We start from the raw sequence: 23,019 nt of genomic DNA, 5'->3' as shown, positions 1-23,019 counted from the left end.
CTGCATTTTTGGTCTTGAAGACAAGTTTTAAAGGCAAGGTAATGCACACATTGTAAGTGAATTTCCCAATAAAGCAGAGAACTTGAAATGAACATCTGAGACTGGTGCTTCTTGATCACACTTGGACGACACCTAAGGTGCCAGACAGTCACAGTCATTCTCCACATTTTCTGAATTCTGATTGCTAGAAAGTGAAAGGAAACATAGAGTTGAAATACAAGAGATATTCAGGCGAGGATTAAGTTTTCTGCAATAGAGAACTTCAGTGAGTGAGCAGCCATCACAAAGGTCTATTTCATTCTTCTCCAGCCCAAGCTTGGTGTACAAACAACATCGTAAAAAAGTTTCTCAAAGTATTATTAACTAGCTGACCCGGCCACGCGTTGCTGTGGTTTTTGAAATGTTTTTGTAATGCTTAGGTGTAATGTTGAGTTTAGGTTAGGTTAGGTTTTGTTGTTTGTATCATAAGGCTTGATGGTAGACTACGTTTTCTGTTTTGCCATTGTTTGTGTAGATATGTAAGTTTTGTGGATTCTAACTCTAGAGCATGGAACATAAAATTGTCCATGAGAGAAGCAATCAGTTTCTGGATGTATACCGCAGGAGTTCAAAGTTTGTCATTGGGATTTGTTGATAGTCATTTCATATGGTAATCTTATTGGAAATTGTAGTCTTCTAAATTGGAATGGTATATCTGATGGTATTATTGTTATTTGAGGAATTAGTGCGTATGATGTGGGCGTTGTTTTGGGGTTTTTTGTTGGTTTTTTTGTGATTTGTATGTTGGTTGGTTTGTTTTTGTTGGAGGATATAAATGTTGATGATTTTTTTTGGTTGTGTGTGGTTTGTGTGTGGTTTTTTTTAAAGTAAATATTTTATTTTTTGTTGTCAATTTGTTAGTGTTTTTTTATCTTGATTGTATAATTATGTAGTTTTTTTAATGTATTAGGGACTGTAGGGTATGTTTGTAGGGTTGGGTCTCACTTTTGGGTGTGGTTATTTTTTATTTTGTTATCTGATGGTCTAATTGAGGATTGTTAGGTACTGAGGAAGGTGTGTGTGTGTGTGTGTGTGTTTGTTTACTTGTTTTAAGGTGTGTGAAAGATGGTGGGTCAGTTGTGGGCTCGGGCTGGAGGCAGCAAATGTTGGAGCGGGTTATTTTTTGTTTTTTGTTTAACTGATTGTCTAATTGAGGATTATTAGTTTATTAGTTACTTTGGAAGGTGTTGTTGTTGTTTTTTACTTGTTTTAAGGTGTGTGAAAGCCGGCTCCTCAGGAGGTTTGTAGCGTGAGGCTGCTCATAGCATTTGTAGGCCCCCTTTTTCTCCAAGGAGTTCAAGTGGGTATAAATGGTTCCCTCCACCTCATCTATATATATAAAACGCAAGTGGCTCTGCGTCCAGTCCGTGTGTCTCTGGGTTTGCACTACTGCGCATGTGCCGCAGGGACACAGGGATTGGATGGAGAGACATCGGCCGGGGGCAGTTGAAGCGGGGCGGTTGAAGTGGAGCGTCGGCGCTCCAGAGGCCAGGGGAGGCCAAGAAGGGAGGCCACGATGCCGCTCTCGCCGCTGCACCTTCCTGCCCTCGGCTCCACCACCAGCCGGGCTTCCCGCCGCCCACTTGGCCTCCAGGGAACTGCTTTAGCGGGAGGTGGGGGGTGGAGAGGCAAGAAGCGGTTTCTCCACTTTTGCGGAGAAGCCGCTGCTTGCCTGCCCCGCCCCCCGCCCCCTGCCAAAGCCTGCTTTAGCGGGAAGTCGGGGGGTGGTGGACATATGTTCTAGTGCCCGTTATTTTAACGGGCTGAAACCACTAGTTTAATAATACGAATTATTATTATTATTATTATTATTATTATTATTATTATTATTATTATTATTATATTTGTACCCTGGGCTGACGTCTGGTTTGTCCCAGCCACAACAACCCTGTGTTGTAGCTTAGGCTGGCCCAGGGTCACTTGGTGAGCTTCGTAGCAAGATTCGAACACTGGTCTCTCTCTTAAATGGCCCTTTAATAGAATTAAACCCTTCCCCTAGATTTACTATCTCCTCCTCCCCTGAAACCTGATACATGGTACAGTCCGCTCTGGCATTGAGCCTTGGGTCAGAAGGGACCATAACGATGCAAGGAGGGGTGATGGGGAACTGGTAGGGTCCTTATACATTTGTGTGCGGCGCTTTTTCCTCTTCTGATAACTGGAGTTTCATTTGTAAAGTGATACAGCAGTGCAGAAAGGATTGTGTGTGGAGACAGGATAGGGAGCGAAGTGTAGTTGCTGAGCTTTCTCATCCTACACCCCCCCCCCGCCATAAGGAATGGTATGGCCTGGGCCTAAAAACCTTTTCCTGCCTGGAGCTGAAACTACTAAGAACGTTTCTGACTGGGCAACGAGAGTTTAGGCCTTCCTCTTAACTGTTTTTTTTAAAAGATGTTTTCTGAGTGCTGTAAGGCCTTTGGCAGAGGCTGGGGCTAGGGAGCTTAATAGGGGGCTGTCCCTGCGGTCGGTTCCTCCGGTGGTTGCACATGGGAAAATGGCAGACTGAGGTTAAGGAGGTTTTTTGGTTGGCGCACAGTCTGTGACACTGCCCTGCGATGAGTCTTTCTATTGGTTGTTGTTCAAGTCTTCCATTCTGTTGCTGGTGACACGTAATGTGTGCACCATTTTTTGGCCTTTATTCTATATTTTAGGCATGATAGGTGTGGTTTGTTTTAATTTTTATTATGGCAGATCCTTCCTTGATGGTCATGGCACGCTGTGTCCTAATTTGATGAGATTTAGTCTGGCGGTTACAGAGCAAGGTGGTGTCCGACGCGCACGCAATGGGAACATTTATATATATAGATAGATAGATAGATAGATACTTGAGAAACAGGATGAAAACTAGGATGGATGTTGTTGGTATCAGCTGTGTCCCCCTACCATGACAATTGAATTGTATTGGCTCATGTGGCCCATAATCATCAAAATTGCCATGGTTAATTCTACTTCTTCTTAAGTCCCTATAGATTTCCCGTGAGCACGGAAAAACAAGTTTCAATGATGTGGTTAATATCGGTTGCTCCATTTGGAGCTGGGTCTAGAGACAGATTTATAGCCTTCCACCCAACTGATTTTTTTCATTGTCAGGGCTTCCAAATCAATCTATGGTAATCATGTTAGAAGAGTCAAATTGGTGGCTGGAAGATAGATTTCCATTCAACATGGTACTATTTGTGCTTTCAGTATTTGTGTTTCTCCCCTATTTGGGATCTGACACTCCTATTGCCACATGCACTGTTGGTATTCCTCTTTCTGTTATGCACAAGTATTATCATTCAGGAGATCTCATCATTGCTGGAATTATTTCTCAGATCTACATGACATTTGATCAAATGGATTTCACAGGACATCCATCTGAGAAACTGATTGATGATATCATGTACGAAGTAGCTGTTTTCAATCATATCATAATATCCACAGGCATGCTGATGTGATGTCTTTCGTTTTATATGGGTGGGGAATAACTGGCAACATGGCAGTCGATCTACTTTTAGACTACTCTTGGATGTGGCTGCATCTCAATTTTTTTTGTTAGCTCTTTCCAGGTAATTTTATTGAAGGGCTCAGGATTTCCATGCCACATGTTATAATTGATGGAGGTTGGGTGGAATGATACATTAGTGAGGTGTAGATAGACAAAACTTTGATCAGGTTATGTTGCTGTTTGAGGTGCTTAATTTAATAGTGGAATTATTAGTAGTAGTGGTAGGAATAGCCTCAGTGCAGCAGCAGCAGCTGATATAATAGTCATTTCGGGTAATTTGATAGCAAAAGCAGAAATTATTACCATCCACCTTCCCTCACCGCAAGGCTCTTCCCAGTATATGGAGGGCACAGGAACTCTGGCGGCTCATCTTTCCCTCACCAATGACAGTTTTCCTGCTTTTTTCCTGGAGTGATGTCCTTTGTTACATAGGGATGCGGGTGGCGCCGTGGTCTCAAACACTGAGCCTCTTGGGCTTCCCAATCAGAAGGTGGGTGCTTCGAATCCCCACAATGGGGTGAGCTCCCATTGCTCTGTCCCAGCTCCTTCCAACCTAGCAGTTCGATAGCATGTCACTACAAGTGGATAAATAGGTATTGATGTAGCAGGACAGTAAACACTGGCTCCATCAGCCTGAAAGTGAGACGAGTGCCGCTACAATATAATCGCTTTTGACTGGACTTAACTTTTAGGGGTCCGTTTTTACCTCTGTTACACAAGATATTATAAATCCACCTCAAACTTTTATACAAATATGGGTGCCATAGGGCCTTGTGCCAAATTTAAATAGTTAAAGTGAAAAAATGCAGGAGCCAGGAAATTAAAACTGTTGGTTGCTGAAAATTCATGGTTGAAACGTTATATGGCATTCAGGTTGTGAGCAAGCTCATCCAAATATTTATATGTATCGTTCTGCTAGAAAGCCATCTGAATCAGTTGTTCACAATCAACACAGAGACATTAAAATGTCAGAAAGGTAATAAATGTCTTGCACATCCTGTCACACCACATGAACATTAAACACTTATAATATATGAAGCAAAGTAGGAGGGAAGACCAGATCCAGGACCTTGATGTGGTTTTAGGAGTAGCAGGGAGTCTACCTGGATGTTACAGAAGTGACTTAGTACCCCATCTCTATGTGTATAATTTTATGCTTTCATTATTGCACTAGATATTATCATTCATTAATTCTAAACCTGCTAACTTCATTCGCCAAGTTCCTTCTCCTCCCTCGATAAAGTCAATGTATTACTGAGTATGATTTAGTTGTTTATCTAGTACCTTTACCACAGATGATTGGAGTTTCTGTGGATTTCCTTTACCATATGTCCAGCATGAACCGGTGACCATTTCAGATGACAGACTGTGCTTGCAGTCACCTCCACAATACCTGTTAGAGTAAACGGGAATTTTCAGGCTTGTTTGCGTCTGACCCAATCTATTAAAAGGGGCCTATTGGGTGCACTGCATTCCTTATATTGAATCAATTCTGTGATATACTGCATATGTAAACTATATATGTAGATATGCAACTATATAAATATATAGGTACATATGCATAGAAGTTTCTAAATCCAAACAAGTTGAAATCTCGAATACAGGAATGAGGACCAATGCTTCTTCACAATTCTCTGTGCTGCAAACATATTATCTCTGTCTGTTTGCGTGGAGGGCCACAAGCAATATTATTAGCAAGCATATATTGAAATTACAGATTTTATATTCAGAAGCAGATGCACTTTGACACAGCATGCCAATCTCATTGCAGACCCTTTCTCCAAAACTATCAGCATATCTTGGCATTGGTATATGCTATAAAGGAGATCAATGAAAATCCACAAGTGTTGCCTAATATTACCCTGGGGACACACATGTATAATAGTTATTTCCAAGCAAGCTGGACCTACCTTGCTTCAATGGACCTTCTCTCCACACAGGGAAGATTTATCCCTAACTTCAAGTGTGATGCCCAAGACAATGCAATAGCTGTTATCACAGGACCAAATTCTCACATCTGTCATTTCATGGCACACATTCTTAGCATCTACAAGATGCCACAGGTAGGATGTGCTTATCAAACATGGTTTTACAAATAATTTATCCCCAATGCTCTTGTCTATGAAGATGCTATTTGGAGATAGAAAAACCAGGACTGAAGGCAATAAAGACACACCCTTACAAGCGGTTCATAGGTCAAATCAAATGTAATCAAGGTAAATATTTTTTTCATTATTTCATTTGAAGGGGGGTGGATATTATAATTGATGAATATTCTTTCCGCTTGACTGGGTAATTCCCAACATGCTCCAGGCACTTTTGGATAAGGTTAATTTTGTAGATATTCATTTAGGGCTCAGGTGCAGTTGTGAAACTGAAATAGTATTTCAAACAAAACAGTCCTATCTCCCAATTTTCTTTATTGTTCTTAGCTTGTATATGGCTCTGCTCCAATGACCAATGGAAACCCTGAAGCTGTTTTCTTCAACCGGATGTTCCCAAATGAGGACCATCAAACCTGGGGGATTCTTCAGCTGCTTCTGCATTTTAAGTGGACATGGATTGGGGTGCTTTTTATAAGTAGTGACAGTGGAGAGAAATTTATACAGAGTGTTCTTCCCTTGTTTTCACAAAGAGGTATATGCTTCGATTTCATAGAACAACTGCCAAAAGAATCTTTTTCCAGTAACTTAGATGAAATCCTAAATGGCTTTTCTCGAGTAAACAGAATAATTCTGAGGAGCAGTGCCAGCACTGTGATCATACATGGTGACGTTCAGCTCACGGTAATTCTTAGAGCCAGTCCAATGCTTGCTGAATATGACGGCATAAAAATGAACAGTAAAGGTAAAGTCTGGATTATGACAGCCCAGATGGAGTTCACATCAGTTCCCTTTCAAAGAATGACGGGCTTAGAGGCCTTCCATGGTGCTTTATCCTTTGCAGTTCCTTCCAAGGAGGTATTAGGATTCCTGGAATATCTTCAGATGAAAAAGCCTACCTTGGAAAAGGATGATGGTTTTATCAAGGTCTTTTGGGAAAAGGCATTTGAATGTTCTTTCCTCATGGATGACACCACAGATGAGGAAATGTGTACTGGAGAAGAGAAGTTGGAGACCCTTCCTTCCTCTGTTTTTGAAATGAGCATGACTGGCCACAGCTACAGTGTCTACAATGCTGTCTATGCTGTGGCACAAGCTTTGCAAGCCATGCATTCATCCAAAGTCAGACACAGAGAAATGGCATACGATGGGAGAGGGCTTCCTCTGAATCAGCAGCTGTGGCAGGTAATATTCTGAGTGTCTTAATGCAGAATAGGACAACATATCTATCTAACAAGGGCCAGGAAAGTGCCATAGCACAATGATAGAGCATCTGCCTTTCAATGTTGTTCCCCAACTCCACAGCTGTGGCTGGTAATATTCAGAGTGTCTTAATGCAGAATCGGACAACATATCTATCTACCAAGAGGCCAGGTCAGTGATGGAGCATCTGCTTTGCATATATCACTGGCATATAGGGTCAATTCTTGGCAACTTCAATTAGAATGGTAGTATCTCTGGTATAAAATTCATGCAACAAGCTGCAAGTCCATGTTGATAGTACACAGAGAAAGATGGTACAGTGACTCAGTCTAAGGCAGTATCATTGTAGAAACGCTTCCTCACAAAAACTTTCATTTCTTGGAATAGCATTTCTGTGTTGTTCCCCAACACCACAATTGTTGTAAAAAATAGCGAAGTCAGCACTGGGAAGGTTAAGCTGGAGAATTGGCACTCTGTTGAAATGAGCATGAATGGCCAAAGCCACAATGTCAGTACAGTGTTACCTTGGTTCTCAAACTTAATCCGATCCAGAAGTCTGTTACAAAACCAAAGTTTTTTTGTGTTGTTTTTTTGTCTTAAGGCTAGAATGCAGACATCTACATGCTATTTTCAATTTTTCCTTAGATTTGATTTCTGGAGGCGAGACCACTAAGCATAATTTCCACAAGGTCATCTGCTGTCGGTATATCTGCCTATTATTGTGTATTCTTGATTGTGTTCCTTTGCTTCCATTTAGATCCACCATTATCTGAAAAGTGCCTCGTTTAACAACAGTGCTGGGGAACAAGTTACTTTTGATCGAAGTGGGCAAGTTGTCGCTGGGTTTGACATTGTAAACTGGGTCACATTCCCAAACCAGTCCTTTCTCAGGGTCAAAGTTGGAAAAGTAGACCCCTTGGCTCCCAAGGACAATGGGTTCACCATTTCTGCAGATGTCATTGTTTGGCCAAACATGTTTAACCAGGTGGGTCTTGTGCACATTTCAGTACTAAGTAGCATTTCCTCAACCAGGGGGGAAAGAACCAGAATCACTTTTTTTGGGAGGGGGGGAAATACATGGGCTTTAACAGTGGAGTCAAAGCACAGCCATCATAGTCACTATAAGCATTATACTTGATTAATTTGTCTAATCCTCTTTTAAACCACCATTGTGTCCTGTGTGAACGAGTGCCACTGTTTAACTAAGCAATGCAGGTAGAAATTCTTTCTTCTACCTGTCCCGAGTGTTTAAATGTTCAACTCCATTGAATATCCCTGAGTTACAGTGTTATGAGAGCATTGGATTTGAAATGATTTTATTTGGGAATTTGTTGTTTTATTCATAAAAGTCTTTTCATTGTTATTATAGATCCGGTTGTTCTTGAATTGTTTTTATAGTATAGCAGATTGTTTCAGGAAGCCTCATGATTAGCAATTCATAATCAAAAAGATAACAAATAATGATAATTTATCATGTTTTTATCTGCTCTGCTGCATATTAAGAGGTCTTATTAAGAGAAACAGGATGCAGAACTTCTTTAACAAAGTAAATCAGCAATAAAATATTTGGTCAAACCATTTGTAACTGTGAAGAAACTGATGAAATATAAAACTCCCCAAATGGAAATTCAGGCCGTTATGGAACATTTCTGCTTTTATTTATTGACAGGCACAACCTCTTTCTGTGTGTAATGACAATTGCCATCCAGGGTATAGTAAGATAAAGTTGGAAGGGAAGCCATTTTGCTGCTATGGTTGCCTCCCATGTCCTGAAGGGAAGATTTCAAATCAGAGTGGTAAGAAATGCAATGTAAAGCATTTGTTCAAATATAATGGACAGTATCCAACTACTTAGATGTGCTCGGACAATAACGTTTAACCTTCCCCCTCCATCGTCGCTCCATGAACAGCCCTGTAAGCTTCTAAATCTGCTCTGGTTTTTCTCTCTGCCCTCCAAAGCAGACCTTAGGTGGGTGTGGAAAGAACACACAAAGAGAAGAGAAATCCTTGCACGGGCGTATCTATTTTGTTGCATACTGCCCATTCAAATTGTTCCAAAATATTGATGTATATGTCAGGTTACATCGGTAGTTGTTACCACACTTTTTTTTTTTTACTCTTTCAAAGATGATGTAACCAGTGCTTTTGGGGTGGGGTGGGGGGATGCAAGGGTATGCATACCCCTAAACAGTTTGTGAATCCAACAGGAGAAGAAACGATTTTTAAAAGAAGAAAATTAGTTTCTTCTCTACCACGGTGAATCATCAATTCTGTTGCTACTCCAGATGGTGGACTTTTGTCCATTTACTGTATTTATTTTTCCAGAACTATAAAATGGTGATTTTCTTGAGTCAAAAGGAGAGGACCCGTAAACAATTTTTTAAATAAAAAACACATAGGATATAATGATTGTTGATTTAACAAATGACGGCACTGTACCTTTTTGTAAGGGTTTTTAATAGTTGTTTTTTGTTGTTGTTAAGCTTTCAAAACTTTTAAAAATGTAATATTTTAATTTTTTGTAAGCCATATGTAACATTATGGAGAAGGGTTGGCAATAAATTTAAGTGAAATAAATCATAATAATTATTACAACAATAATATGATATAGTATATGATTTCAAAGGAGTATGGTGTATTTAATTATATCCAAACTGGTGACTGAAGGGCATTCCTGGATCAGTGCTGATTTGCGTTTTTTGCAAAGAGATCATCCATAACTCAATGTTAGGGCATCTGATCTGCATGCAAAAGGTCCTAGATTCAATCTGTCTGAAATGCTGGAGAGCCATGGACAGTCTGCAAAGAGAATTATGAGCCAGAGAGATCAATAGTCTAACCTCGTATAAGGCAGCTTCCTCTGTTCCTATGAGAAGATTCCCCCAATAGAAAGACACTAATTTAGAATAAGGAAGATGCTTCTTCCACAAAATGACTTTATACTATCAATGCTTAAAAACTGCAGTGCACTATGTATTAGTGTTTTTATTTTAAAGAAAACCATGTTTTCCTTTCCAGATATGGATGAGTGTTTTCAATGTCCAGAAGACCAGTATCCAAATGACCAACATGATTCCTGCATTCCAAAATATATAAGTTACTTATCTTATGAAGAACCTTTGGGATTATGTTTTGCTGTTTCTGCTTCTTCTTTATCTGTTATCACGTTTTTGGTACTCAGAGTCTTCATTAAGTACTGGCATACTCCCATAGTCAAAGCCAACAACAGGGACCTCACCTTCGCACTCCTAATATCCCTCCTGCTCTCTTACCTTTGTGCTCTGCTCTTCATTGGCAAGCCTAATAAAGTGACCTGCCTCCTTCGACAGATTACTTTTGGCTTCATATTCTCAGTTGCGGTTTCTTGCATATTGGCCAAAACCACCATTGTGATTTTAGCTTTCATGGCTACCAGGCCAGAGTCCAGTATCAGGAGATGGGTGGGGAATAAATTGGCCATTACCGTTGTTCTTTCCTGCTCCCTAATTCAGGCCAGTCTTTGTTTTGTGTGGCTGGCAACATCACCCCCATTCCCAGATCTAGACATGCACACAATGACTGAAGAGATTGTGCTTGTGTGCAATGAAGGTTCAGTCACCATGTTCTACTGTGTCCTGGGCTTCATGGGCTTCCAGGCCATAATCTGCTTCATGGTGGCTTTCCTGGCTAGGAGGTTGCCTGACACGTTCAATGAAGCCAAGTTCATCACCTTCAGCATGTTGGTCTTCTGCAGTGTATGGTTGACCTTTATCCCAACCTACCTGAGCACAAAAGGGAAATACATGGTGGCTGTGGAGATCTTCTCCATTTTGACTTCTGGTGCTGGCTTACTGGTCTGCATCTTTTTCCCCAAATGCTACATTATTCTGCTGAGGCCTGACTTGAACAAAAGAGAACAGCTGATAAAGAGGCCAAACTGAAGGAACTTAATTTTTCTTATTCTTTACTTTGCTCATTTCAAAACTTTGCCTCCATAAACATCTGCAAAATACTAAGTCATGTTTAGATGATGAACCCATCTTGGGCGTCTTCACTGTCTTTAGTTTGGTGACTGGTAAACAATGTTTTGTTTCCAGAAGCTTACCAAGACATGGAATTTTAATGTTGTATGCTTATTTTTAAAATGCTGTTTTTGTTCGTATCTTGAAAAATTTCATGTCAATTGGTTTTTAATGTTGTTTTTTTGGTGGAGTTTTTAATGCAAATTTTACATTCTCTACAAACAGCATAGAGATTTTAGTTGATTATGTAGTATATACATTTTGTTAAATTAATGAATGGTTGATTGACTGGTAACATCTGAACTCAAGGGACCTATTCCAATCATGGTTCTGGTTCTGTTCTTCCAGAGGATGGGCTGTTTTCAATCTGCAAGAACATTTTATAAAAATATGCAGCAGCACATTGCTCTTCAGAGAATACCATACCCAAACTGTAATTGAGTGCATGCTTGACACACCCCAAGAGGATGAAATAACTGATTCACATCAAGTGACTTGCAAGAACCAACAGGATCAGAAAAGTGGGTTGGCAGGAGAAGACTTTCCCACCCTTTGTCTTGTGCTAAACAGGGAGAAGATCTGGTCAAACAGAGCGAACCCCTCATCCCAACCCCCTCTACCCTGCTTATGAATTTACTGCAACTCGTGAAATTAGTTCCTTCTAGATATGAGAGTGTTAGAAATGAGATGAGACCACAAAGATAAATGAAGGAAGTACATAGTAATGGCGGAAAATCTATGGCATTATAAGAAAAAGATATGCGGTGCAAAAGTTACAGAAAACCAGTATATTACTTCTGGATAAAAGCAGCAAAATAAAGTGCACAAATGTCCTATTATTGGCCTGCTCCATTTGTGAAAATTCAGTTATCTGAACAGAGATAATTATGCCTAATCCTTGGTATACACACTGCAGTTTCAGATATCCACAAAGGAGATTTTGCCCACTTCCATTCTTGTTTGTCTTTTGCTGGTTGGTGGCAGAAACCATGAAGAGAGGGAGGGGAGGGGAGAGCTGGATATCAGGCAGATCAGGAGCAGAAAACAACAGACAAACCAGTTGTTTCTTTGTCTCTCATTTACTAATTGGCTGCTGCCATTTTTAGAAGAAACCATGGTGGGGAAGGGGAAAATCATGTATTAGAAATGTTCTCATATGGAATAATGGGTATCATTGGCTTATTATGTAAACAATCTCCTAACAAATGATGACCTGGGAACTTACTGTGTTCAAAAGTTGGGACCTGCATATAGATTAAATCACTACTCACTTTCCCTGGACTTAACCAGTCCCCCACCTTAACAGACTCTCAGAAAAATTTTACTCTCAAGCAACAACCCTTTTGTCTTTCTTTGCCTCTCAAACATTCCTGTCTATCCTTGGACTTTTATGTGGATGCAGAGCAAACTTGTTCCATTGTAATGAGCAGCTTGTATTATTTGAAATCCCACTTGATTAGACAATGCATTCATACAATTTTGTGTGTAATTCAAAGGCTAGATTTGTATTATTGTGGTGCTACGCTTGGTTTCCTCCTGTATTCTTCATTGTAAACACCATATTGTTCTTATGTGGATATTAGAGAAAGATCAAGGTTGAAACACATTTTTGTACTGTGATATGTCAGGATACATTCTGTGTTTGAATTTTGCTTTGAAAATATGTAGATATACATTATTTGTTTTGGACAGAATACCATATGTCAAATTTATTAATGGTAATGATTGACGCTAGTATAGAAGCTTCATCCCACCAAGAAGGTTAATTCTGGTGGAGACTAGTTGTGGGAATGTGGAGAAAAAAATGTGTGTTATTAGTCTTAAATGCAAGTTTTAATGACAAGAAAATGCAAGCATTTCTAGTGAATTTTAAAATAAAGCACAGAACTTAATCACACTTGGGTCTTTAGTTAACAAAAAGCAAAAAACAAAACAAAACAAAAAACTCTAAGGTGCCAGATAGTCACAGTCTTCTTCCACTTCTTCCATTTTCTGAATGCTGACTCCAAGACATGGAAAAGAAGCATAGAATGGAAATAAGAGATATATTCAGGGGAGGATTATGTTTCTGAAATAGACAACTTCTGTGTTGAAGAGTGAGCAGCCATCAGAAAGGAATTTTGCTTTGGAAATATGTAGATATACATTGGTTGTTTTGAAGAGGATATCATATTTCAAATGCATTAATTGCATTTTAAAACTGTCTATTTCTATTCCTTTTGGCTTCATTTTGTTGGGAATTTCCCCCCTTTGTTCCTGGTTCATTTCCACTACTTTGAATGCCCCACCTCCTCCACACTTTTAGCAAGCATTAGTAAATCATCTTCCAGGAAGCTAGTACAGAAGCTTCACCCCACCAAGCAGGTTAATTCTGGAGGAGACTAATTGTGGGAATGTGGAGAAATAATCTGCACTTTTGGTCTTGAAGACAGGTTTTAAAGGCAAGGTAATGTACACATTCTAAGTGAATTTCCCAATAATAAAATAATAATAATAAATAATAAATAATAAATTTAATAATAATAATAATAATAATAATAATAATAATAATAATAATAATAATAATAAATGAATAAAGAATAAAGAATAAAGAATAATAATGGAGAAATAATGTGCGTTATTAGTCTTAAATGCAAGTTTTAATGACAAGAAAATGCAAGCATTTCTAGTGAATTTTAAAGTAAAGCACAAAATTTGAAATTAACCTCTGAGACTGATGCTTCTTGATGGCACTTGGGTTTTTAGTTAACAAAAAATAAAAACCCTAAGGTGCCAGATAGTCACAGTCTTTCTACACATTTTCTGAATCCTGATTGCAAGAAATGGAAAGGAAACACTGAGTTGAAATACAAGAGATATTCAGGGGAGGATTAAGTTTCCTGCAATAGAGAACTTCAGTGCTGAAGAGTGAGCAGCCATCACAAAGGTCTATTTCATTCTTCTCCAGCCCAAACTTGGTGTACAAACAACATCATAAAAAGTTTCTCAAAGTATTATTGATACTTGAAAAACAGGATGAAAACTAGGATGGATGTTGTTGGTGTCAGCTGTGTCCCCCTACTATGACAATTGAATTGTATTGGCTCATGTGGCCCATAATCATCAAAATTGCCATGGTTAATTCTACTTCTTCTTAAGTCCCTATAGATATCCTGTGAGCACAGAAAAACAATGATATCTGAATAATGTTGCTAATATTCCTCGCTCCATTTGGTGCTGGGTCTAGAGACAGATTTATAGCCTTCCACCCACCTGACTTTTTTTCATTGTCAGGGCTTCCAAGTCAAACTATGGTGTGATTGTTCCTGCCACTTCAGAAATCATGTTAGAAGAATCAAATTGGTGGGTGGAAGGTAGATTTTCATTCAATATGGTACTATTTGTGCTCTCAGTATTTGTGTTCCTGCCTGATTTGGTATGTGACACTCCTATTGCCACATGCACTGTTGGTACTCCTCTTTCTATTATGCACAAGTATTATCATTCAGGAGATCTCATCATTGCTGGAATTATTTCTCAGATCTACATGACATTTGATCCAATGGATTTCAGAGGACATCCATCTCAGAAACTGATTGATGATTTAATGTACGAAGTAGCTGTTTTCAATCATATCGTAATATCCAAAGGCATGCTGATCTGATGTCATGGGTTTATGTGGGTGGGAAATGATTGCCAAAAAGACAGTTGATCTCCTTTTAAAGAGTTCTTGAATGCGCCTACATCTCAATTTTTACTGTTAGCTCTTTCCAGGAAATTTTATTGTAGTGCTCAGGATCTCAATGCCACATGTTATAATTGATGGAGGTTGGCTGGAATGATACATTAGTGAGGTGTAGAAAGGCAAAACTTTGATCAGGTTTTATTGCTGTTTGAAGTACTTAATTTAACAATGGAATTCTGTTGTTGTTGTTGTTGTTGTTGTTATATCAATTTATACACTGCCCTATATCCAGACGTAGTAGTAGTAGTAGTAGTAGTAGTAGTAGTAGTAGTAGGAATAGCAGTAGTTCAGCAGCAGCAGCAGCTGATATATTAGTCAATTCAATAGCAAAAGCAAAAGCAAAAATTCTTGCTAGCCATCTACCCTTACCCCAAGCCTCTTCCCAGCACAGGAACTCTAACGGCTCATCATTCCATTACCAATTACAGTTTTCTTGCTTTCTGCGGGAGTGCTGTCCTTTGTTACACAATACACTATAAATACTTCTCAAACTTTTAGAAAAATCTGGATGCAATAAGCTACACTTGTACCAAAATTAAATATTTAAAGTCAAAGAAAGTACAGGTTCTAGCGAATTAAAATTATTAAAACATTACCTGTTCCAGAAAACTGCAATTTTCACGCTTGTTTGCATTTCACCCAATCTTTTTCACAGAGGCCTAAAGAGTGTACTGCATTCCTTATATTTAATGAATTGTGTGATATACAGCATATGTAAATTTGTAGGTAGGTAGGCAAGTATATAAAAATAATTATGTATATATGAATAACACTTTCTAAAATTACAGCAAGATGAAATCTCCAATCCAGGAATGATTATGAATGGTCTGCACTGGAAATATATTATCTTTGTTTGTGTTTCTTTGTGTCTGCACATGCAAGCAATGTTATTAGCAAGCATATGTTGAAATTGAATGCTACACATTTCATATTCAGAAGCAGACGCACTTTGACACAGCATGCCAATCTCATTGCAGGCCCTTTCTCCAAAACTATCAGCATATCGTGGCCTTGGTGTATGCTGTAAAGGAGATCAATGAAAATCCACAAATGTTGCCTAATATTACCCTGGGCACGCACATCTATAATAGCTATTTCAGAGCAAGCTGGACCTACCTTGCTTCAATGGACCTTCTCTCCACACAGGGAAGATTTATCCCTAACTTCAAGTGTGATGCCCAAGACAATGCAATAGCTGTTATCACAGGACCAAATTCTCACATCTGTCATTTCATGGCACACATTCTTAGCATCTACAAGATGCCGCAGGTAGGATGTGCTTATCAAATTTGGATTTACAAATAATTTACTCCTTAATGCTCTTGTACGTGAATGTTTGTGATTGCAGATAGAAAGCACCAGGACTGAAGATTAAAGACATAACCTTGCCAGCTGTTCATAGGTCAAAACGAATGTAATCAAGAAAAATAATTCTACTCTTTTTGTTTTTCATTTGTGTGGTGATATTATAATGGATGAATATGTATTCTTCTTGAGTGGGTAGTTCCCACCAGGCTTCAGATGCTGTTGGATATGATTCATTTTCTAGATCTTAGTTTAGTGTTCAGGTGCAGTTGTGATACTGAAATTGTATATTAGACACAAACCTCTCTATTCTCTCCCAATTTTCTTTTTCTTTCTTAGCTTGTATATGGCTCTGCTCCAATGACCATTGGCAACCCTGAAGCTGTTTTCTTTAACCGGATGTTCCCAAATGAGGACCATCAAATCTGGGGGATTCTTCAGTTGCTGCTGCATTTTAAGTGGACATGGATTGGGGTGCTTTTTATAAGTAATGACAGTGGAGAGAAATTCATACAGAGTGTGCTCCCCATATTTTCACAAAGAGGTATATGCCTTGATTTTGTAGAACAACTGCCAAAAGAATCCTTTTCCAGTAAATTTGATGAAATAATGAATGGCTTTTCTCGAGTAAACAGAATAATTCTGAGGAGCAGTGCCAGCACTGTGATCACACATGGTGACATTCAGCTCACAGTAATTCTTAGAGCCAGTCCAATGTTTGCTGAATATGAGGGCATAAAAATGAACAGTAAAGGTAAAGTCTGGATTATGACAGCCCAGATGGAGTTCACATCAGTTCCCTTTCAAAGAACGATGGGTTTAGAGGCCTTCCATGGAGCTTTATCCTTTGCAGTTCCTTCCAAGGAGGTATTAGGATTCTTGGAATATCTTCAGATGAACAAGCCTACCTTGGAAAAGGAAGATGGTTTTATCAAAGTATTTTGGGAAAAGGCATTTGAATGTTCTTTCCCCATGAATGACAACACAGATGAGGAAATGTGTACTGGAGAAGAGAAGTTGGAGACTCTTCCTACCTCTGTATTTGAAAGGAGCATGACTGGCCACAGCTACAGTGTCTACAATGCTGTCTATGCTGTGGCACATGCTTTGCAAGCCATGCATTCATCTAAATTTCGGCACAGAGCAATATCATATGATGGGAGAAAGAATTTTCTGAATCCGCAGCAGTGGCAGGTAATATTCTGAGTGCCTTAATGCAGAATAGGACATTATATCTATCTCACAATAAGCCAGGATAGTGCCATAGGTCAGTGATGGAGCATCTGCTTTGCACATAGGAGATTTCAAGGTCAATTTTTGACAACCTCGATTAGAATGGTAGGATCACCTTTATGAAATTCTGGGAAGAAGCTGCAGGTTTGTGTCGATAGCACACAGAAAAAGATGGTACAGTAGTCTGACTCAGTCTAAGCCAGCATCGTTATAGAAACCTTACCTCATAAAAGCTTTATCTGTTTGGAATAGCATTTCATTGTTGTTCCTTAACTCAACAATTTATGGGGGTGGGGAGAAGGAAGTTAGCAGCGGGAAAGAGAAGCAAGAGATTCGGCATACTGTTTGAAATGACAAACACATTATTTGCAAGCCACACCTTTATTTATGTAAATTCAAAAGAACAGTAATAGATGGGAAGAAGTGGATGCTTCTGACTCTACAGCCATGGCAACTAATGTCCTGAGTGCATTACTACAAAGGAATCCATCAGAAATGCATGTTCAACCGAGAGCCATTAAATGTCTATCTACATCTTAAGGCTGGAGTGTTGATATCTAAATGCTATTTTTTTTTTTGCCAAAGTTTCCCTTCTGAGCCAATTTGATACTGCTCCCCTGCATTCAGTTCCCAGTGAAAACTATGAAACGACTCACCATCGTCAGAGTTATAATCTTATTTGCCAGGGATGTGTGAAAGAGAGCTGTATTTTCCATTCTTCCAATTCATTTTGCTTTCTGCTTAGATTTAATTTCTGTATGCAAGATGACTAACCATAGTTTCCCAAAGGTCATCTGCCGTTGCTATATTTGCCTATTATTGTGCATTCTTGATTGTGTCTCTTTGCTTGCACTTAGATCCACCGCTATCTGAGAAGTGCCTCGTTTAACAACAGTGCTGGGGAACAAATTACTTTTGATCAAAGTGGGCAAGTTGTTGCTGGGTTTGATATTGTAAACTGGGTCACATTCCCAAACCAGTCTTTTCTCAGGGTCAAAGTTGCAGAAGTAGACCCCTTGGCTGCCAAGGACAAAGGGTTCACCATTTCTGTAGACAAAATTATATGGCCCAGTATATTTAACAAGGTAGGTGTTGTGCAAATTTCTGTACTCAGAATCATTTCTCCAACCAGCGGGGAAAACCCCAGAATCAATTGTTTACAAATACATGGGTCTAACTTTGGCTTTAACAGTGAAGACAAAGCACTGCTATCATGGCCAATAATGACTGCTAGTCTTATCCTCCCTTAATTTTTCTAATTTTCTTTTAAAGTCATCATTGTGTCTTCTGCGAATGAGTGCCATTGTTTAACTAAGCAATGCAGGTAGAAATTCTTTCTTCTATCTGTTCTGAGTGTTTCAACATTTAACTCCATTGGGTATCCATGAGTTATAGTGTTATGAGAGCATTGGATTTGAATTTATTTGAATTGGTAATTTGATATTTTATTTTTACAACTCTCACTTTTATTAGCTATACATCCAGTTGTTCTTGATCTCTTTCCATAATTTCAGGAAGCCTCATGAGAAGCAATTCATAATTTAAGAAATAACTAATAGTAATAATAACAATAATTTATTGTGTCTTTATCTGTTCTGGCTCATATTAAGAAGTGTTATCTGCCCTGGGATAAGCAATGGTGAGAAACAGAATGCAGAACTTCTTTAATAAAGTAAATCGGTAATAAAATATTTGATCAAACCATTTGTAACTGTGAAGAAACTGCTGAAATATAAAACTCCCCAAAAGGAAATTCAGGCCGTTATAGAACATTTCTGCTTTTATTTATTGACAGGCACAACCCCTTTCTGTGTGTAATGACAATTGCCATCCAGGGAATAGTAAGATAAAGTTGGAAGGGAAGCCATTTTGCTGCTATCGTTGCCTCCCATGTCCTGAAGGGAAAATTTCAAATCAGTGTGGTAAGAAATGCAACGTAGAGCATTTGTTCAAATATAATGGGCAGTATCCAACTACTCCCCCCTATCAAGTCCTTGGATTCCTTCAATGGAATACCCTTCACATAGGGTTGGTGAGACCATTCCCCCATCCCTATCACCTGAACCAGTGCCTATCCACAACCTTACAAGTTGTGACAATTTGCAACATAGCATGCAAAACTCAAATGACAACAACCAATCAGCCAAGTGGGGGAAATTCCTGACATGCCCCTTTCCCAATGACAGGCGACACATGACGGCATAGCAAGGTCAAGCAAAAAAGGCCTAAAATTAGGGAGAGGTGGGCTGGTGTTCCAAATGCATGTACCGAAAGAGGAATCTCTGGTACACAGGCATGGGTATATATAGGTCTCTCGGTACATTTAGACTGCACCCCATTGGGCAGATTGAACCAACATTGAGGGACCTTCCAATCAGGTGTTGTGGCTTACCAATTGTACCCACCCACAACACAGGGTGTCAGTTTTCCAGGTCTCATCACAATACGTGCCCTCTTTAAGGGAGGACCCGATTTATGAGACAGAGAGATGAATAGTCTAATCTGGTATAAGGCAGCTTCCTGTGTTCCCCAATATAAAGACACTTCCTTAGTATAAGGAAGATGCTTCTTCCACCAAATGAAACAGCTTCCTCCAAGGGGGAAGTCCCTTCAATGTAACACTTACATTGTAGAAAACACTTACATTGTAGAAAAAATAATGACTTTTAGATTTATGTGAGCTTCCTTGATTCAAGACTTTATACTATTATTGCTTAAACACTGCAGTACACTATATATTGCTGTTTTATTTTAAAGAAAACCATGTTTTCCTTTCCAGATATGGATGAGTGTTTTCAATGTCCAGAAGACCAGTATCCAAATGACCAACATGATTCCTGCATTCCAAAACATATAAGTTACTTATCTTATGATGAACCTTTGGGAACATGTTTTGCTGTTTCTGCTCATTTTTTATCTGTTATCACGTTTTTGGTACTCAGAGTCTTCATTAAGTACTGGCATACTCCCATAGTCAAAGCCAACAACAGGGACCTCACCTTCGCACTCCTAATATCCCTCCTGCTCTCATTCCTTTGTGCTCTGCTCTTCATTGGCAAGCCTAATAAGGTGACCTGCCTCCTTCGACAAATTACTTTTGGTCTCATCTTCTCAGCGGCGGTTTCTTGCATATTGGCCAAAACCACCATTGTGATTTTAGCTTTCATGGCTACCAGGCCAGAGTCCAGTATCAGGAGATGGGTGGGGAATAAATTGGCCATTACCATTGTTCTTTCCTGCTCCCTAATTCAGGCCAGTCTTTGTTGTGTGTGGCTGGCAACATCGCCCCCATTCCCAGATCTAGACATGCACACAATGACTGAAGAGATTGTGCTTGTGTGCAATGAAGGTTCAGTCACCATGTTCTACTGTGTCCTGGGCTTCATGGGCTTCCAGGCCATAATCTGCTTCATGGTGGCTTTCCTGGCTAGGAGGTTGCCTGACACGTTCAACGAAGCCAAGTTCATCACCTTCAGCATGTTGGTCTTCTGCAGTGTATGGTTGACCTTTATCCCAACCTACCTGAGCACAAAAGGGAAATACATGGTGGCTGTAGAGATCTTCTCCATTTTGACTTCTGGTGCTGGCTTACTGATCTGCATCTTTTCCCCCAAATGCTACATTATTCTGCTGAGGCCTGACTTGAACAAAAGAGAACAGCTGATAAAGAGGCCAAACTGAAGGAACTTAATTTTTCTTAGTTTTTACTTTTTCAAAATGCAAGTAGATGAATAGGTAATGCTCCAGCGGGAAGGTAAACGCCGTTTCTTTGCGCTGCTCTGGTTCACCAGAAGTGGCTTAGTCATGCTGGCCCCATGACCTGGACGTTGTACACCGGCTCCCTCGGCCAGTAAAGCGAGATGAGCGATGCAACCCCAGAATCGTCCATGACTGGACCTAATGGTCAGGGGTCCATTTGCCCTTTACCTTTACATTGTTTATTGCTTTCATTTCATGTATCAATGGTCTCGTTGGATAGTAAAATTCATGTTAAATAGCTGTTTTAGGGGTTGTTTTTCATCGTCTGGAACGAATTAATCCATTTTCCATTACATTCTATGGGAATGCACGCCTTGGTTTAAGAACGGATTTCCAGAACAGATTGAGTTCATAAACCAAGCTACCACTGTAGCTGGCTGCAGAGCAGAATGTCTGATGACATCTAGCTGAATTAATTAAGATATGTGTTCCATTGTAATGAGCAGCTTGTATTCTTTGAAATCCTACTTGTTTAGACAATGCATTCATTTATGTGTGCAATTCAAAGGCAAGATTTGTACTATTATTGGAAGGGGTTAATTAGCTAACCTATATATTTACCTGAATGTATTGTTAGTCCAGTGAATGTATTAAGTATAAAAGTGCCCCTGTTAAGCTTTTCTGTATGAAACTGCTCTGTAAAGCTGTGAACTTTGATCTGCATTGTACTTCTCTCTGGCAAGCTTTGCCTTACTAAGTGTCTGGAGATAACAGTAGACCTTACGCAGAGAGTACTGTAGCTGTCCTTCATTGAGAGGAACTGTTGTCTAGGTCAAGAGATAGGATGGCCTTGCTGGAAGTGCGCAAGAACCAACACTGGGCTAAATGTTCTTTTGCCTTATATGTCCTTTGCCTTATATGTATAACAGGAAATGTACAACAGGAAATGTTCCTTATATGGACAAGAGGAAGTTTTCTGGGGTGGGAAGAGTGCCAGAGAACTGTCTATAAGAACTGTCTGAAAATTGGCTAGTTTTGTACTTGCTTGGCTATCTAAACACCGAAGTACCTCTGCATGCAGAAATTAAATCTTTCTCTCTCTGAAGCCAGAAGCCTCAGGTTTTTTTTTTTGCTTCCATGTTTTCTCACCGGGCGCAACAATGGGAACCCGTAGGGGCAAATAAGGCTCCATAACGTGGTGCATTGGCCGGGAACCCTTCGCTGTTCCCCGGGATTGAGAAAACAGGGAGTCCGAGGCGTCGCCGCACAGCGAAAAGGCTCTCCTGGTCTGGCGTTTGCTGGCCCCAAGCGCGCTTCCTGCCTGTTTGTGTGAAGGGACCTGCTCACCTGGCTGGAGAGCCAAACTGCACTGCAGGCGACGGGAGAAAGAGAAAGCGGCCGCAGGGGGGAAGGGAAGTAAGATCTGCAGAGGACAGGTAAGCTCCACAGGGGGAGCAGCTTCCCAGGGAAGGGGAAGCGCAGGATGCGATCGATCCTGCAGCGGCCGTGAGCCGTAGTGGGCCGCCGCTAAAATCCGGTAGTGTGCAAGTAGAGTTGCCACCGGAGCCTGGCCGTGAGCCGTAGAGGGCCGCCAGGAAGGGGGAAAAGAAGGGGGGTGCCCTCTCTGAGGAGAGAGAAGGGGGTTAAGAATTTTTCTGTGATTTTACTCTGTGTATGGGAATGGTGTATGGGGACGCTCCAGTGGATGTATTGGGTGAATGAGACGCAGGAACTCAGTGTCCCTAGCGAAGCGGAGAGTGTGTGCATGAGAAAAAAGTCTGGTTAGGTGGAAGGACTGTCCCAGGTTGAACCTGAGCTTGCTGAGATGGGGAATTGGAATTTTTGTTGCTGTGTAAAAATTTATGACTTGTAATAATTTTATGATTTTTCCTTCACTATGTGTGTGTTGTATGAGATCTGTGTTTGCAGTGATTGTGCAGTGTGATTTTTGTGAGTTTGTCTGTATCTGTAGTGCCTGTGTGTGTGTGTGTGTTGGTCCCTGTTTGAGGCTTGCATTCATTCTGGAAAGGTGGGGCAGAAAGCAGCCCTAATCTGTGTGTTCCCAAACTCTGTGTTCCCAAAATTGTTTCATTTCTTGCTGCATTGCCAATGAAGTCTGGGAAGTCTGTTGATATGTGGTTGCACAACGACAATCCTCTTGTATTTGTTGTTTTGTTTTGTTGTCCCTTCAAGGAATCTGTTTGAACCCCAGGGTTTGGTGAGTGT

At 40.0% G+C, this 23,019-nt stretch overlaps 2 protein-coding genes across 2 annotated transcripts; both read left to right on the top strand.

Moving 5' to 3' along the window:
* Positions 1–1,555: 1,555 nt before the first annotated feature.
* LOC117057397 (vomeronasal type-2 receptor 26-like) lies at positions 1,556–10,751 on the top strand. The gene is made up of 7 exons (XM_033168240.1): positions 1,556–1,652; positions 3,226–3,421; positions 5,412–5,589; positions 5,959–6,813; positions 7,589–7,816; positions 8,501–8,627; positions 9,850–10,751. Exons 1-7 carry the CDS (start codon positions 1,556–1,558, stop codon positions 10,749–10,751), a joined length of 2,583 nt encoding a protein of 860 aa, XP_033024131.1.
* A 3,517-nt stretch (positions 10,752–14,268) lies between these two features.
* Positions 14,269–20,775, top strand: LOC117058209 (vomeronasal type-2 receptor 26-like). The gene is made up of 6 exons (XM_033169220.1): positions 14,269–14,420; positions 15,648–15,825; positions 16,201–17,055; positions 17,952–18,179; positions 18,890–19,016; positions 19,874–20,775. Exons 1-6 carry the CDS (start codon positions 14,299–14,301, stop codon positions 20,773–20,775), a joined length of 2,412 nt encoding a protein of 803 aa, XP_033025111.1. The 5' UTR covers positions 14,269–14,298.
* The last annotated feature ends 2,244 nt before the right edge of the window (positions 20,776–23,019 follow it).

Source organism: Lacerta agilis, chromosome 14 (genome assembly GCF_009819535.1).
Source record: "Lacerta agilis isolate rLacAgi1 chromosome 14, rLacAgi1.pri, whole genome shotgun sequence".
In the NCBI taxonomy this organism is placed as follows: Eukaryota; Metazoa; Chordata; class Lepidosauria; order Squamata; family Lacertidae; genus Lacerta; species Lacerta agilis.
This window is presented reverse-complemented; position numbering and strand designations above follow the sequence as displayed.